The sequence below is a fragment of the Sclerotinia sclerotiorum genome, genomic scaffold (assembly GCF_000146945.2).
Source record: "Sclerotinia sclerotiorum 1980 UF-70 scaffold_7 genomic scaffold, whole genome shotgun sequence".
Lineage (NCBI taxonomy): Eukaryota > Fungi > Ascomycota > Leotiomycetes > Helotiales > Sclerotiniaceae > Sclerotinia > Sclerotinia sclerotiorum.
The window spans coordinates 1,086,377-1,103,738 of NW_001820829.1; the positions used below are offsets into that span (position 1 = coordinate 1,086,377).

A 17,362-nucleotide genomic window follows, 5' to 3' on the forward strand; every position below is an offset into this window, starting at 1 on the left:
AGTCTTCAATTGACAATTACCTTCTGTTTATACAGATCGAGGATTTATCTTATCGTGCATAGACTAAGTGGCAGAAAAGAAGCCTGTGATTAGGGGAGGGATGGGTCGTTGGGATGGATCAAGCGACGCGTATTAGGAAACGAAAGGCAGAAACCCAAGACAATGGACGACTCTCCAAACGATTGAGCTTGCTTAATCTCGGTACATATCCTACATTTATCTATAACTTCTTCATCCCAATGATCCATCCTCACAGACTGACAATTTTCCAGAGAACAATGGTCAGAAACTCTACGTTCCAGTTGAACAACCCATCTTGAGCTCAGATCTACCTGCCACCAGCTCCGCAACCACAACGAGTAATTACAGATCCACGAAATCAAAAAAGATAAAACAACAAGATGCAGACGATGTAATGCAGCTAGATGACTCCAAACACAAAGTCTACATTTACAATCTCGACGACGAGCTATCTGACAGCGACGCCTCCGACGATGGGCGGCTAGTATTTCTCCCCGACATTTCTAAACATCTGCGAGGAACACGGATACCACCCCATATACTAGCAAACAAGGATGGAGAATTGGCGGGTGTGAATAATCAGCTCATCTTGTATGATACAGCAGTTCCAAGGAATCATAATGTGCCTGAAGAACAGGATTTAGTGCGGAAGGCATTCTTGGACGCGAGGGAGAAGGCGAGAGCTAAGTGGGATGAGAGGGCAAGGTTGGAGGGGAGAGGGGGAGAGAGAACGATGGGCGAGGTTGTACCAGATGGCGCATCTGCTAATAGTGTGAGTGAAGAGGATGCTGGCGTAGAAGATATGATAGTGGAAGATGATCCTGATGCTATGGACCTCGGATAGTGTCCAATGCTTCACCTAGCGGTGTGTAAGACTGTTTAGTGGGTACTAATATTTATGGATGTGCTCTGAATTTCAATCTTTCATTGTTCTATCCTGATAGTACATTTAATCGCTCGTGAAAGTCCATTACCAGCATACCCAAACATCAATATTCATTAAATCGCTCCTCCCCACGACTAACCTCGAAATGGATTGTTGCTCGCGCCAGTATTAATTGCTTGAAGATTTGGAGGTGGTCCTGGAGGTGCCTCATAATCGGGGGCGGACTCTCCACCATCATCTGCTGGACGTCTTGTTGGTTGTGATCCCCATTGTGAGGGATCGACTTTGGTTGCTCCCGCAGGTGGTTGATATGTCGGTGGCATTGGCGCATTAGGATCGTACATTGGCGGTGGCATAGGATGCATGCCATATTGTCCTCCTGCTGCTGTTGGAAATTGATTGTAGTATACGTCCGGGTTCTGGTAAGCGGGGTCATATTGTGCTCGTTGTCGTCTATTCAACATCCACTACTGATTGTTAGCACTGCCTTCTCACGCAACCTGATTGAAGCTCCTAACCCTGTGGTATGCTAATGGTTTCAAGCCCTTCCTTAATCTTCTCTTCGCATGCCAATATCCGACAATGATCCATAGCATGAAGAGAAGAAACAAACCCCAGAAAATCGACCATCTGATTATTCGACCCGTCTATTGAACATAGTTAGCAACGAGCATAACTTTCCATCATGACCCAACAAACCAACCTTTGTAAGCCAAAATGGAACATCATCACTTTCAAAACAATTTCCAAATCTATCACACTCGACAATAGGGTCGTTGTCCGCCCGCTCCATAATCATCGACATATGGCCGTCCATGCTTGTGATCAATATCCAATGCTCTCGCGCTGTACTTCCCAAATCGACTCAAAAGCTCAGTTCAACTCTGTTCGTCGGTGCCCAAACTTTCAATATCGTTTCGAATATTATATCCCGTTCGTTCGCCCGTATAAATTAAATTCAAGTAAAGTAGCAGGTAGTACCAATATTCCGGGCTTCTTACTACAGAAGTATCCAAATCCAACGGGGCAGTGCTCGGGTCTCTTGTTACGGTATCTCAATACCCGATTTTAGAGTTTCATGCGATGTTACAGAAGCGTATCCAACACCAACACTTTGTTTGAGATTCGATGTATGATGTATCCTTCCAAAAAGTATTGGTTGAGAGCTGTGTCGGATTCTTCAGATTCCCAATCACGAATTCACAGCAAGTAGAAAAATGTAAAACAAAAAGTATTCTTAGGTGAAGGATGAAATACTTTCAAACATCAGATTGCATGGGCTGTTATTATTTATTAATAACACAGATATTGGGTGGCTTGGAGCAGAGCAGGTACGGCCAAGATCCCTCCGAGTCTAGAGTAAGGTTTATTACCGTCCCAATTTCCAATACAAAATAGTGATCATCATCCTTCAGTCAATATCAAGAAGATGATTCGTTCCTTTCGGATTAGTCATGTAAGCTAAATTCAGGTACCCGTCTAGCGTGGCTTGGAATGTAAAAAGTGTGGCTGGAAATGCCGGATAGTCTGGAAGTTACTGCATTATTGCGGTGGAGAATGCGAACTTCGTGCTAGTGCTAAAGCTAAAGTGCGTGATTGTTTTAGGTTGCGAGTGAAGTCATTGGGTTTCAAATCAATAACAATTTGCTTGACGGAGTTTGTCCCGCGAACACTTTGAGACGTGCTTGGTATGAAGAGATCTTTGCGCGGTGGAAGTGGTGATGCGAGTGGTTAAAGATTCACAGTGAAAGGAATCTCATCAAGGTGGCTGGGATTTTGGCGACTTATGAATACGAGAATATAATAAGTACAGTAGTAGAACGCACAAACTGAGCCTGGCTCGTCAAGTTTAGACTAGGCCATCATTAGCCAAGAGTTTTTAAACATTGAGGTTAAATGGCCAAAATGATCATTTTAAGTTCAGAGATGAAGTTAAGGACAAGACAGAGAGTTGTGCAGAATATGCTGACCAAGCCGGATATTGTACAAAAAGTACCATTAATGTATTCCTACTACTACCCATCTATAGGACACCTGAATTCCCTATCATCATGAAACCCATCCTTCGCCGCATTTTCACCCCTCCGCATTGTCTCCAAACATGACCGATGGTAAATATGTCTACAAGCGAACACTACCAATGGCCCCGGTTCTTGCCGAATCTTGTTTTCATGATTATTATCGTCGCCCTGCTGACCATTCATTCCACCTCCAGAATCTCCCGCCGATTGTTCGTCCATGCCCTTTGCTTTACCTTTGCCTTTGCCATTCCCACTGCTCTCTCCGTCGAACTTTGGCAAACTATTACTGCTAGCGAGAGCTAGCTCCTTTCCTCGTTCTGGAGCACCTCCACTCAAAAGAATTTGTTGATTTTTCCTTTTCTGCCCTTCACGTTCCTGTCGCTCCTCCCACTGAGAAAATACATCACCCGAAACGCCGGGTCCCCATGCCCTCCGACCACAACCCTCACAAGTGGAACCGCGTGGCCTCCATCCTCTTTGACGAAGATTTGTAGCAGACTGGACATTGACGAAAAGGTCCTTATCGAGTAGTCGATTTGACAAACTTAAGATATTCTCCTCATATGCGTAAGCAGAGAATACCGAGGCTAGTACGGCGCGTAGATCACTAAGATTCGGTGATGAGATCGATGCCTTCGTCAAGAATGCTCGTAAAATACGCAGGAAAGATAAGTTTGCACCCGAGGGTGTTGGTGTTGACGTCGAAGTTAACAGAGCTGTAAATGTTCGTTGAACAAGAGTCCGAAGCTGGGCAGTTGGCTTCGCGTCATCTAGTTCCTTGGGCTTCGATACTTTCGCGTCTTCCAGAACTGGAGATATTTTGCGGGTCATTTGTACCGCAACATCTATAAGATCTAACCAAAGTACCTCTTCGGCAAGAAGTTCGAGTTTTCCGGAAGACTTTCGTCCATTAGTAGTTGCGTTTGGGTAGTTAGATTGTGGTGACGTCTGGCGTTGACATAACCAAATTCCCACATTGATATATTTTTGAAGCGCAGTGAGAAGATCCTCCACGGCTTCACTTGCCTTCATAGATTGCATAGCCTCGGCCGGAGCGCCTAGTATGCCTACCAGAGTAGCTTCTAACATCTTCAAATGTTCTATTAGCCGGTCCATACCAGCTCTTATTCGACCTTCACGAGCCATCAATACCACGGCAGCATCTATGACGCCACTCTCTTCCATATAAGGCAATACATAATCAAGCCGTAGATCAGATGCTTGCACCAATTCAACATAGTGCACTACATGTTGAGTGTCATATCTGCACATAAGTTGAACGTATTGCTCGGTGAACTCTTGAGGGGGTGGGCGTTTAGAAGTTTCTTCTTGTCCGGTTGTCGTTTCCATAATACTGTGCAAATAGACATACTGCGCCTCTGAGAGTTCAGGAAGTGAGCTCAACATCTTTTCGTGGAGAGCGGGAGCATAATTCTGGATCGTTAGAGCAGCCTTCTCGGCATCGAGCTCAACCAGATCACTGGCATGCTTCTCGAGAACTTCATGCAGCTCCCGAATCTGGCGTTTGGTCAATCCAGACCGAGGTCTCAAGCAGTCAGATATGCAATCAAAAATGTTTTCACGATCCTCGGGATCCTCAAAATATGCCTGAACCAGTTGACTATATTGCTTGTCTGCTTTGTATATACTTTTGAGGACTCGGTAAAAACCAGCCTTTTGAAATAAAGGCATCAAAGATGCTAGATCGGTTGGATAGTATACTGAAAGTAAGTATTCTGCACTAAGTTGAGCATCATCCGCAAGATCTTCACCAGGATAATTACACAAGCCCGTCAAAACTTTGTGCAGAGCTGTCCCAGAAAGTAGTAAATATTGAGGAAATTTAGGTAGATTTCGAGCGATAAACATATCCAAATAGATAGTATCTTCTGGTGAAAACTCATTGGCGTTCATAACCTCTAGGAGTATCGTGACGATGTACTGCCTGTTGACGGAAAGGCCAAATACATGCTCCTCTAACATATCACGACTTGAGCCACCATTCACAGCTCGCTCTAGCGTGTCGTTAAGAAAGGAATCCTCGAATGCTTCGTTTAAAGCACTGAGGAAACTTGGCGCATCAAACTTAAGGACCATCCTTAAGTACGGAAACGAAGGTTCAACTTCGTTATTGGGCTTTGTTAAGAATGGCTCAGTGTTTCCTCTGGGCCAAGAAATTGTCTTTCCAGAGAAGAGAAACCAATAAAGTTCGGCTTTAGCATTCATAGCTTCTTGATCCTCGAGTTGATCGCCGGTAGGGTAGACTCGGCCCGTAAATGTGTATGACATGTATGGGAACATCTTCAGTGCATTAATGCCAAAAATGGGATCTTCCACCACATTCCCAGCTGGAAAGGATTCTCCGTCTTGGACAAAAGGTACCAACAATGTGAGGAGATCAATGAGAGGAGTTATGTAATCGTGCAGCGCTTGATTCCAGACGTATATGAGGGCATCGTAAAGATTGTGTTGTTTGCATAACGTAGTGACTTCGTCGATGTCTAATGTTGTCGTCTCCATGTGACATATCATTTCTTCTAGACGACCTTCAAAACCTTTACTAACGAAGTAAGAAACCATAGATTTGACAACAGTAGGTGGTATTGAGGTAATGCGTTGATCCAATATATATTGTTCCAAAACCTCGAGGAAAATACCCTCCGACTCCCCGTCCTCGTACCATTCAAAAGCCTCGTCGAAGAGGAAGTCAATATCGTCAATGCTTAGAGATGCTTCGAAGCAAGCTTCAGCCAATCGTTTGAGGTGATCATCTGTAGCAGCTGGGTATTTCTGTCGTTGACCGAAAGCAAACTTGAGAGAAGCAGTCATAATCTCGACCAGTTTGTCTTGCACCATAGAATGCCGTAATGCAGTATCCTCGGGTAATCCAATAGTCAGCTTGTCGGCATCACCTGTGAAATAAGACGTCGCCAATTGAATAGCTCCAATGTAGTCACCATCTTCCATCAATGCGATTAGTCGATCTGCCCAGTTTGATAATGTTCCTATTGATACATCATTGAAGCCAAGTAGGAACATCCGACTTTTGTAAGCTTTGAAGCTCATATAAAATGCATCTGCCACAACACCATGCATGGACGGGTCTTCTTCGTCTAATTGCTCCACCAAGGTATGTAGTTGTTCGGAAAACAAATCTTGGTGGAAGATATGCTTATGTACTAAATCGAATGCTTCAGTCATCCGCATACTTACATCTTCCAAAACTATTAGGCGCTGTGTGATTGTCAATACCGTAAGCACGGATCGACTGAGCCACTGAACGGCAACAATAGCTTCTTCCGCCTTCCAACGATTACGAGGTTTGAAGGATAGACTCGATGGTTTATCTTTGTTATCAGATGGAGTTTCCTCCACATCCAATACAGTCAAAATATTGGACCAACAATAAACAAGCTTGACTTTAGAGCTCTGGCTACCATCTTCAGGGTCCGGAACCTTCAGCTTAACGGCAGGAAACCATGCAAGACATCCACTCATGGTACTATGGGCAGCAACCTCCTTCGGTCGAGCAGCTTTGTGCTGAGTTTCAGCGATTGGAGTTGTGGATACGATCACGAGTAGATAAGGAGTCAAAATGGCAGTCAAACCTAGGGTATCAGTCCCCTTTTCTACATTTCCAAGTGGGAGAGGTGAAAATGCTAAAACAGTGCTTGGCTTTCGCGGCTTTCCGGAAGGACCAACATCGTTAGGATATCTACCGAGTATCCTAGTTGTCCGAACAGTACGTCCAACCGCACCCATACCTCTTGTTGCAAGATGCGAAAAAGCCATTCCACGATCATCTGCAGACACAAGGGCCGTATGTCTAGTGCCTAAAAACCCCAAATGTCGGACTGCAATGTCTGGAGCATGGCCATCGGCACTGCGATTCGCTAATTGAGAAGGTTCTAGGGACGGAATATGAAGAAACGGGCGGGCTGATCTTGCCGTTTCCCACGTGAAGATACTGCCATTGGCATGGCCACCAGCAACCACAAGATGATCAGCAGATACGGTAATAGATGTTACCGCACCAGATTCCACAGCTAGAGCGGTCAGCTTTGGACCGAAATACAAATCTTTGAATACTTACCTTTAGTGCCTGGCCCAATTATGGATTTAAGGTTTTGATGGTAATCAAAAATTAAAATTATTCCCTTTGATGTTCCTAGCACTATAGATGCAGAAACTGCTATGCATGTTGTTGTACCAAAATTACGTCTGCCAACTTCGGAAAATGCTTGTCCGCTAAGTTTCTTCAATTTCGTCCACCGTACAACCTCCCAAGGAGGAGAGGGTGTGTCTGTCTCCCCTGCATCTTGAAGCATCTGGCTATTCATTGATATCTGCCGCGAATGCGGTCTCATGAAACCAGGCGAACTGGAGCGAGGAACATTCAAGGAGGATATAGAAAGACGCGAAGAGAATCGCCGGTCAAATGGACGAAATGATGGAGTAGGGCTATCAAGACCACGCCTAGATGCAACAGATGGCAATATACCACTGCCAGCAGGAGAAGACAGCACGGAACCCTACCAAGTATTAACAAATTTACATTATCCTCATAATTTGTCCTACCTGAACGGAGGGAGAATCGTCTGGAATGGATAAGATTGAGTCTATAGGACTATTAATCCTCCTAGGAGGTGCTCCCACAGATCCATCCTCAGACATATTCTCGGTATCTTGAAATTTCTTGTACGGGTTCGTACCATTTCCTAGCTTCTGCGGCGTAGAGATGCCTTCATCTCTCTCCTCCTGTAGCAGCTCAGAAATTCGACCTCCAGCCAAATGCTCTACGTCCCCTGCACCCATATCCTTTGGCGTATCTTTATATCCATTTGCAGGAACATCGTGTTCATCAACTATATCTTCCTCCCCGCTATTACTGTTTTCCGAAGAGGGGCTCATCGAAAATGGCTGCTCTGGCGCATCATTCCACACAGCTCGACTCGTTTGCGCCGCAGTCCGTGGACTCCCGCAGGCTTGTTTTCTTAGACCAACATTTAGTAGAAAACAGGTTCAGGGACTTCGTCGTCCTGCTCTTGTGAAATCTTTTTCGTAATCGTAATGACTTGCTTGGTGAGCTCTAAATTGGTTGATGTAGGTGATAGCTTCAAGCTTGTGATAGGACAACTCGCTTAGAGCCGGCGACAACTGCTTTAACCTTATGTACTCGCAATGTTTAAGCTTTAAAACAACAATCAAGCATTCGCAAGAGAACGCAAACCCGCTGCAACTGATAATAAATTCGTGAAAGTAAATATTCGGGAGGAGAGCACCCACCCACTGCAGACACACAGCCTTCTCGGATTGTGTGGCACGGCTCGGAAATAATTATCCAATTGAATCGCGGCTGCATAAATATCCAAGTATTGTCAACCATCTTCGTGTACAGACAATTTCCTACCACCAAGCTCGACATTTTATTGTTCGATCAAGATTAAATCGTTCAATAGAGCCTCTATATAACCTAAGGAATTCTAAGACGACAATGCCTTCTTTAGGCCCCGAATTACCTCCACATCTTCAAAAGCGCAAGCGCTCAATCGATGATTCTGAGCTACCTGATTCACCACCTCGCAAATTACAAGCAGCAGCACCACCACCACCACGGATTCTTGGACCCTCTCTACCACCTACCATAAATCCTGATGAAGTAAATATAGAAAATAGTGATGATGGTGATGATTATGGACCATCAATTCGGCCATCGAAATCTAAAAGACCTGAATCTCCACCACGAAAAGTTATAGGACCTTCTGCGCTGCCGAAATCCACCTCTCCTCCCGTCATAGGCCCTTCACCACCATCCAAAAACCCAGATGAACTCGAAATCGAAAGTTCCGATGATGATGACTCTTACGGCCCTTCAATTGTTAATCCGCGGATGGCTGCCCCGCCACCAAAGCGCGTTCTAGGGCCTGCTCTTCCACCTGCCTCTCTTGCAGAACGCCCTTCACACCCCCCGAACTCTGACTCTGATAGCGACTCAGACTACGGTCCATCCCTTCCACCTGTAGCAGGCAGTACTGCCGCTATCGCTCTCGAAAATCAGCGCGCGCAGGAAGCCCAAGCAGCCGCCGCTAAATCAAATGAGCCCTCGAAGCCTCAACGTCCAGATTGGATGCTGGCTCCTCCGACCTCTTCTGACTGGACCTCCAAAATTGACCCCACGAAGTTAAAAGCACGCAAATTTGCAGGAGGCAAGGGTGCTAAAGCGCCGGGCGAGAAAACTGGTGTATCTGCCATCTGGACTGAAACTCCCGAAGAAAAGCGTCAACGACTCGAAGATGCAGTTTTGGGCCGTCAAGACTCTGATACTTCTTCTGCGCGCATACGAGTTGAGACTAAGGTGGATGAAGAGACAGACAAGAAAGTTAGGGAATACAATGCCAAGAATCGGGGAAAATCTCTATACGAAGCACATGCAGAAGGGAGCGTGGTTGCAGGAAAAGGGAAGAAGGAGGAGGAGGATGATCCGAGTAAGAGGGGTTTTGATAGGGAGAAAGATATGGCCTTGGGGGGAAGATTGGGACATGCGGAGAAGAAGGAATTGTTGAATCGAGCGGCAGATTTCGGGAGTCGATTTCAGAAGGGTAGCTATCTGTGATGCAGTGATTCAACCAAGAATACAGATTGACATAGAACATAATGGTATGAGTTCATGAAGTTACATGATGGAGATCACTCGCATAATTTACAGCCTTACGGAATTAGATATACAAGCATGGCTTCGAAGACCGGTAGAAGTCAGTCACATTACTTTAAATACACGCTTTCTATTGCTTGTTATGCTTTCCGTTTTTACGTATGGATACATCCTCTCAAAAATATTTTCATATGCCTTGCCACCTACCGAACCTTCATGTACTGACATCCGTTTAGCATAAATCCATCACCCGGGTAAACTCCATAAACAAAAAATCCTCCATCATATCCTAAATCATGTCATGTCATGTACATATCCCAACTCCGGACAGGCCTTCTTATCTACCAAACTTCCTAATCTCCACCCACCTCAACCCGCAATATGAAATTGCCGAAAAGGCAAAGGCTAGCTCAAATCCTACATCTCCTCCATGGTCCGCACCGCAGAGCTTTCCAATAGGTCCTGTGAACCACACCTGTGCCATCCCTAGCACAGCGCCCATAATCCCAAAGAGAAAAGCTACCATTGCCGCGATTCCCGGGGGAAGTCGACTCGCATCCATGTAATTCTCGGGTCTATATCCCTCGAATCCTCTCTTGAAGAATACATGTTCAGAGAGTGAGATTCCTTCATAGATCGCGAGCCAGTATGCGATTACGAGCATGAAGTTCTCCAGCACGGATGCGAAGTTTCCGTAGCCTGGAATGGCTATTGCGCAGTAGATAATCGTTCCGATGAATGTCCACACGAAGCGTGGTACGCGTGCGGTGGTAGAGGAAAGGACTTGCAGGGATAGAGACACGGAATAGATGTTTGGGCAATTATTTGCTATGATAGAGAGAGCGAGGACAACAATGCAGAATTGTCCGAATCTGCCAAGAGGAGGGACGAGAACTGAGGAGAGCAGACCTCCGATTCCGGAGCTGGTGTAGTTGGTCATGAATACGTTGTCTCCACCGTTAGCAGACATAGCTGTAGCAACAGCCGCGCCTAGCATTTCGGTAAACAGGAGAGGAAATATCAAACCAGCGAAGGTCCAAAGGAATATGGATTTTCGACTGCGATCAACAGGTTGATATACTGTGTAATCTGCTGCATAACTGGTCCAGCCCGTGGCAAAACCGAAGATACTTGCAGCGAAGGAGAGACATGCTCCTGCTTCGGATTTTCCCACGCCGATGGGGATATTCGAAAATCGGCCACTGTGGGCAAATTCTCCAAATACGATGAGGAATATTATGAGGCACGGGATCCATGAGTAGCGTTCGTAGGTATGTACGATTTTGTAGCCGAATAGCGTAACAATGCAGGTCGCGGTAGCGATAACTATTACGCCGGCCCAACCTGGCATGCTAGAGTTAACGGCGTTGAAGAGTTGGGCGCCTACTATTACGTTGACAGAAGACCAGCCGGTACACGCAAGAACGTTGAAGATTGCAACTAGAGATATATTAGTATGATTCTTAACAAAACTCGAGGTTGACAGTAAGAAAGGGGTGCAAACTCACTAATCTTCACCCCATACCATCCAAAATAAAATCTACTCAACACCATCTGTCTCAAGCCAAACCTCGGACCAAACATAGAAAAGAAACACACCGGCATGACCCCCACCAAATTCACAAACAGAATAATCAAAATCGTATCCACAAACCCCAGATGAAAGACAGGGTAACTTAAAGCCCCAAGCGCAAAGGAGGAAACTACCAAGTTGGCTGATAGCCATAGCGTGCCAATCTGGCTCATACCGGCAGTACTGCGCTCATCGCTGGGAACTCGTTCGATGCCGCGGGATTCGACGCCGAATCGGCTCGTATAGCGATGAGCTTTGGCGTACCAGGTACTGCCTTCTTGGAGGGAGGAGGTGTGGATGGCGATTTCTTTGGGGGTGAAAGGGAGGTCTTGGTCGGAGGAGGTGGTGGTTCGGCCTTGGGCGATTTCGGGGTCGTAGCCCCTTTCTTTGGTAAAGGACATATTTGAGGAAGTTGAAGACTTATGTTGTTATTGCTGTTATTTGCAAGTTTTGAGAAGAAGGTACGAGCAAGCCTCTCTTTGCTTTTGCTTCTTGATAGAGGTAGTGGAAGTTTTGTCGAAGTTGGCAAAATCGGTATCAGAAACAGAATAAGAAGTGTTTCCAACTTCAAAGGCTCAACCTTATGGTTCGATCTGTACTGTAGGCTGATCTTAGGAGGCCGGCTAGTTATGGCATCCAGTTTCTTTGAAGATCTCCGTGGAGGTGAATAATTAGACTTCAATACAGCCGTAATTTCTCTCCAGGAGTCCGTCCAATGTGATTTATTCGGGTTAACTGTATAATTCCGGCGGATGAACAACCCAAAGTATTTATAACTCCAGACTTCTTCATTCACAAACCATCTAAGTCCTGGAATGAGGTTGTGATTCACAAGAACACTAGATTTGACAGCTCTTTATATAGAATGGAGAGGAAACTATGATGCATGAAGTGTGATACCAAGGCCGACCTGCGGATACCGAATACCACTGATTCTCTGCCGGGAGGTTTCAGATAGAAGCTCAGAATGAGTGATTGCCAAATATTGCGCGTGTGGAAGATCTCTTATAGCAAACAAAATCAATCTCCCGAAGAAACGTAGGTAGCGCCGGAGATTTGGGCAGGAATACGAGATAACTGAGAAAGGGAAAACTAAGAATGAATAGAGAAGTATGCTAAGTATTGTAGATATTACCAGAATAAGAAGAATACAGTTCGCAAAATCCGGAAATCAACGTCGTACTTAAAGTACAAGATGACATTGTCACGTTAGCATGCCAGCAATGGTGATAAACGATAAAAGTACTGATTACTGCAAAGTGTATGCAGTAACACGGTGAGAACAATAGTAGAAAATGGCACTTCATGGATTCTGCATTGCGGTGTGCATATCGGGTTATACGACAGCTTTGTCGGTGGCATTTTGGTAGGGGAAAAATATATTGGAAAGGGGATCTTTGGGCCCATGTAGTATATGATTTGATAGTTTGTACCCCCAATCACTTCCCTGCGCCACGGTGCTTGATGAAAGCCACCCATCGGGGATGAACAATCATGGAAGATGCGAGGTTTGGGTTTGTCTTACGAATATTGCTGCTCTCGGAATCTGTCCTCAAAGCTGCAGAAATGTGTAGGGAAATATGAGCTGAAAATGCATGGTGAGTGAATGCAATTGAGTCGTTGGATAGGAAGGCAATCATCCCGGGGACTATGCGAGAAGTTCAAAAACATGAGCTTGGAGAGGAGAGTACCGAAAAGCTTTCACCGGTACTTGTGACAAGGACCAGGTACTTGCCTATCTTCCCCAGATAGACCCCTTCTCACATGTGCCTATCGCTGGCTACAATTTGATAGATCAATTGACAATTGATATATTCTAGTGTGCGAGCGGAAAGGATAACCGGTCGGAAATGTCCGGATGAACTAAATGAGTTAGGAGTTCGGCGTTTGCTTATCATGTGCAACGTCCAAGGTGAACTTGCTTCTTTCTTTTGACAGCTAGAGACAAGCGAAAAGTGAGGACTGGCGTTTAAGTACATTGGCTTGATTCGCCGAAAGCTGTATGTTTCAGCTAATTTTATCCACAATTCTGTGACATTTGCTTCAAGCCCCTTTCTTCCTTCACCTAGATTGAGATTTCTTTGTAAACCACGAAGTACACAAAATATAATCACAGCATCGCTTCTCAAGATTCAATTCTCCGACTCTCATCTCCATTTCCATCCCGCCTCTCACAACTGGGTATGTCTGCACCTATCCGGGCGGTTTTAGTACCCTTGGAACCTGCATATTTCCGTGACAGCACATCCACCAAACTATCACACGAGTATCTCACGTGCATTTGAGGCCTTTTCATTTCAGTAGAGGGGTACTGCGCCTTTCCGAGTTTGTAGATCCGGGTCGGTAGCATGGTATGCATGTCTCATCTGATGTATTTACGATGCGAATTCTTGGCAAGATAGCCGATCTGGGACTATGCTTTTGAAGGAAATTTTGGGAAACACTCAAATGAATTAAATGTTATGCAATACCCTTAGTACCATCTGACCTACGGAAGGTAGCTCGGATATTCAAAAGGCAATGCAACGTTTCAATCAACGTTTATTTCGGATGCGTTTCATGATTTGCCTATCAAGTGAGTACAAAAGGGTGAGTAGAGCACGTGTTTCTGCAGTGCATATATGTCAATGTCAAATGCATTTATATGTCAATTTATTCCTTGAAACGGCATGCATTGTAGCGGTCAAGAAGAAAGAAAGATGTTTCAAGGTTGATGGCTTGCATGGATCGCGAATCGAGGTAGCGTATTCTGCAGCTAGAGAACTGCCCTTGTAATGGCTGATGTACCAAGACAAATGAGGCTGAAAAGCCAATACTTCGCGAAGTACTCATTGTTCGGGTCGAAAGTGTAGTCTCGTCTCCTTGTTTAAGGTGCCATAAGTCCGTACCTTGACTCGTCATCATTCAGTCAATAGTCATGTATCACCCCTCTTTTCACGTCAGTCTCTTTCACTGGAACCTTGCCTGTAACTATTCTCCAAAATAAAGCTTGTACCTCGAGAATTGTCACTTCAGCATCCACTGCATATTTCAAATGGCTACAGCCAAGTCCTACTCTTAGTTGCCGCTGTCCCGGTCGGTCCATCTAGTAGACTAAGATCAGAGTTTCCACGTTTTGTAAAAGATGAGCTTAACTTAAGCGATGTCATCTATTGAGTCCAATCGCCTCCTTCCGGCGGAAAATCTTTTGCGGCTTGACTAGAAAGTAGATGAGGACTTTGACCGGCCGTATCTGGAAACTCGGATATGGCCGGATTTCTGCGTCTTGTGTAGAGAGTGTTCCCAACAAACAAGTAATATTCTTCGATATCACACCGGGCAAGAGAGTCAGCTGTGTGCTGACACCAGGAAATCAGCAATTGCCTATCAAGGATCGGAAGAAAATGGAAATTGGAGAGCATGCACTACATAAAACTTCAAAGCTGAACATCTAGAAGTGCGATATGAAGTTCAGCGGTCTCACGCCTGGAATTTTTATGAACGGGATGCGAAAGTGGTCATTGTGCATCTAGAAGCATTATACTTGACGATCCCAATGAATCGTAACTTTGGTTCGATATATTCATGTAGCTGCAAAGAGACTTTGTTGGTAGGTCTCCAGGAAAGAAAGATTTATCATTCTTTGATGCTACAATGGTAGGTTTTTGACGATAGAAACTATGGAAGACCATGGATGTGATCGCAATGACAATGATTGCGCATTATGATGTATTTCTCTCGCCATCCGGGTTAAAAGTGCCATTGTTGAAAGATGGCGTTGGGTGTTCTTAAACGAATTGATGTACGAATGTAAGTTTGGCGGTTATGTCTCGAGGAGGTTTGCATTCTTTATCCGTTGTACTCACGTAGTTGGAATACAACTTGACGTAAATATTCCCCATATAAATCATCTTCAATATGATAAATGTAGAAAGATTTAACCTTCTGCTCACAAAGCTTGTTGACCATAAGCTTAGGCGATTCATTGTTCTAAAAATTCCCAGGTAATGAGAAATGCAGGAGGATATTGTTTAGAATCTCTCTAGAGAAAGGATAGATATTTTGGTACCAATAGTTTGGCGACAAATCATTAGCCACTGCTGCTACCTTTGTTGTAGTGATGTTGGAACTGATGGCTATCAACAAGTTCTTCAGGGCTGTTGCGGAGGAGAGGCAGGGAGGATACTCAGCTAAAGAAATCGTCCGTTTGAACTTGATTGTATGTGATGATTCAGTTCTCGACCCTCAGGCTGGCCTACGTGAGTTTTGTCTGCAGGTGACACCATTCATTCATTCCATTTGCTGTCCGCTAAGGAAAGCTAAGGGTATCAACGTTTTGATTGAAAAGGTGGAAAAGATGAAGGAAATTTGTGTACTCATGGCTCGACAGCTAGTCGAATTATATGAGGTAGAATGCGATGTCGTGGTATAGCAAGAATATCCGTATTATCTAGTTTCAAATATGATGCGGTTCGAAATTACATTGGAAATGATACTAACTACCTAATTGATATACTCATACTCGAACAGTTGTTGTAGGAGTTTGATAGTGGGGCGCTGATCTAGACTCTGGAACGGCCTGTGCGTGTTAAGAGGGCTGATCTGATAAGGTTAAAGATCTGAGCTAAGATCCAAGATCTCGTGCTTGGGGTAATTGTAATCTTAAAGCCGCTTTCGCTTCTCTTTTGAATATTTTCTTTCCCCATCTTCTTTTTACCTCTCTTGCTCCTTTCAAGTATTTATCAGTGTGTCCAGACAATACCATGTATTTCTATTTATCAAGTACGCTGAAGCTTTAAAGATCACAATATCAAGTATCTATTCAGATCCTTTAAATATCCGACCAAGGATCAGAAGTTATCTATCTACCTACTCATATAGCGTCCGTGTTTTCTCCGACATGACTCGAAAATGCGCTTCCCTTTAGCTACAACTTGTCAATTAGTTGTAGGCAGCAAGTAGCCCCTAGAGCCTTCTTTCCCGTGTTACATTGTTTCTCCCAAGTTTGAAACGATGGCCGCGATAATCGATCATTCTTCGTTACAGATTGCCTTTCCCTTCTGCTCCAAAGAAGCCTACGGAGATTTTTGAAACACGACATTGAGTACACGCCCACAAAAACTTACCGCTTGAACCTGTCCAGATAGTTTATTCGAATATTAGTAAATCCGATCTCAACATTTACACACCTTGTCGCCCGCTGAATCATCTGTAAACCTCAGATGGGACAGGACGACCTGCAAAAACTCTATCGCATGATCCCCAAAAGATCAGAGGATTTAGTATTACCCTAATATGAAGGCATTATCTACCAGGTACTTCCCTACATCAATACAAATTATATGGTCTGAACATCGAGGTACCCGTACTCCAGTGTGGTGATGGTGAGGTGTTACAAGAGGTCAGCGGTTATTCCACCCATTCGAAGTGAGGCCACTGGTGGGCATCGTCGATGAATACTTTTACGCCTGGACAGTTATTCCACAATCTCTTGGTTATGCGCCTATTAAAGCCACCTGGATTGTCCTAATACCTCAAATCTCCGACCCTCCAGACTACGAATGTGCCACAGATGATTTAAAGTATAATGATCGGTTGGCGATTGAAGCAAGCCTTACGGTTTCCATCCAAACCTTGCAGGACTCTCATGATTGGTTGTGGTTATTAAGGGCCAAAAGAACTTTGACCATCAACCAAGCATTTCACCATGTCCGTTCTTTTCTCTCCCGAATACCCCTTGCATGATGACCCCGCAAAAACGCATCCCTGAACAACATTATCAAAAAAATGTTTCCAACATCAGAATATTCATACTTGGAGTCGATGATAGGACCTCGGTCGTTCTTTCCTTACAAACTTTGCTCCACTTTGAGGGTACTTGGAGGTTCTAGTTACTATCGAAATTATCGAGCTTTCCCGTGTGCCAATTGTTTAGTTTCGATTCTGTCCATTCATCACTCACAAGAAACAGTCCTGAGAAAAAACTTGCTCTCTAATCATTGTCCACTCCTTCCAGTTGCATCAGTCAGTGAGTGGGTTGTAATACTTTCTTTGCATTTTCCTTTGGTCTCTGCAAGTACAAAGCAAAAGAATATGCCAAGGATTTTCACCTTTCAATTCTCATTGATGTCTACTTTGCTTTGCTTTGTTCCATTATTCCTCCTCAAGTCGAAAAAATTCACTCGAATCCGCTCGGGAGTTACTCCATTGTTCTATTGTCCTCTGTCACA

At 44.6% G+C, this 17,362-nt stretch overlaps 7 protein-coding genes across 7 annotated transcripts; 3 read left to right on the top strand and 4 right to left on the bottom strand.

The window, feature by feature from the left end:
- Positions 1-113: 113 nt before the first annotated feature.
- SS1G_06002 (hypothetical protein) lies at positions 114-865 on the top strand (the record flags this gene model as incomplete). Its single annotated transcript, XM_001593030.1, has 2 exons — positions 114-201; positions 273-865. 2 exons carry the CDS (start codon positions 114-116, stop codon positions 863-865), a joined length of 681 nt encoding a protein of 226 aa, XP_001593080.1.
- A 176-nt stretch (positions 866-1,041) lies between these two features.
- SS1G_06003 (hypothetical protein) lies at positions 1,042-1,724 on the bottom strand (the record flags this gene model as incomplete). Its single annotated transcript, XM_001593031.1, has 3 exons — positions 1,042-1,374; positions 1,426-1,554; positions 1,611-1,724. The coding sequence occupies 3 exons, from the start codon at positions 1,722-1,724 to the stop codon at positions 1,042-1,044; spliced, it is 576 nt and encodes a 191-aa protein (XP_001593081.1).
- Positions 1,725-2,922: 1,198 nt separating this feature from the next.
- Positions 2,923-7,839, bottom strand: SS1G_06004 (hypothetical protein; the record flags this gene model as incomplete). Its single annotated transcript, XM_001593032.1, has 3 exons — positions 2,923-6,974; positions 7,022-7,460; positions 7,507-7,839. 3 exons carry the CDS (start codon positions 7,837-7,839, stop codon positions 2,923-2,925), a joined length of 4,824 nt encoding a protein of 1,607 aa, XP_001593082.1.
- Positions 7,840-8,422: 583 nt separating this feature from the next.
- On the top strand, positions 8,423-9,541 carry SS1G_06005 (hypothetical protein; the record flags this gene model as incomplete). The annotated part of the gene is made up of 1 exon (XM_001593033.1): positions 8,423-9,541. One exon carries the CDS (start codon positions 8,423-8,425, stop codon positions 9,539-9,541), a length of 1,119 nt encoding a protein of 372 aa, XP_001593083.1.
- A 376-nt stretch (positions 9,542-9,917) lies between these two features.
- Positions 9,918-11,554, bottom strand: SS1G_06006 (hypothetical protein; the record flags this gene model as incomplete). Its single annotated transcript, XM_001593034.1, has 2 exons — positions 9,918-11,020; positions 11,089-11,554. 2 exons carry the CDS (start codon positions 11,552-11,554, stop codon positions 9,918-9,920), a joined length of 1,569 nt encoding a protein of 522 aa, XP_001593084.1.
- Positions 11,555-14,302: 2,748 nt separating this feature from the next.
- On the bottom strand, positions 14,303-14,895 carry SS1G_06007 (predicted protein; the record flags this gene model as incomplete). Its single annotated transcript, XM_001593035.1, has 2 exons — positions 14,303-14,411; positions 14,843-14,895. 2 exons carry the CDS (start codon positions 14,893-14,895, stop codon positions 14,303-14,305), a joined length of 162 nt encoding a protein of 53 aa, XP_001593085.1.
- Positions 14,896-14,904: 9 nt separating this feature from the next.
- Positions 14,905-15,679, top strand: SS1G_06008 (predicted protein; the record flags this gene model as incomplete). Its single annotated transcript, XM_001593036.1, has 3 exons — positions 14,905-14,942; positions 15,288-15,391; positions 15,663-15,679. 3 exons carry the CDS (start codon positions 14,905-14,907, stop codon positions 15,677-15,679), a joined length of 159 nt encoding a protein of 52 aa, XP_001593086.1.
- Positions 15,680-17,362: the final 1,683 nt, after the last annotated feature.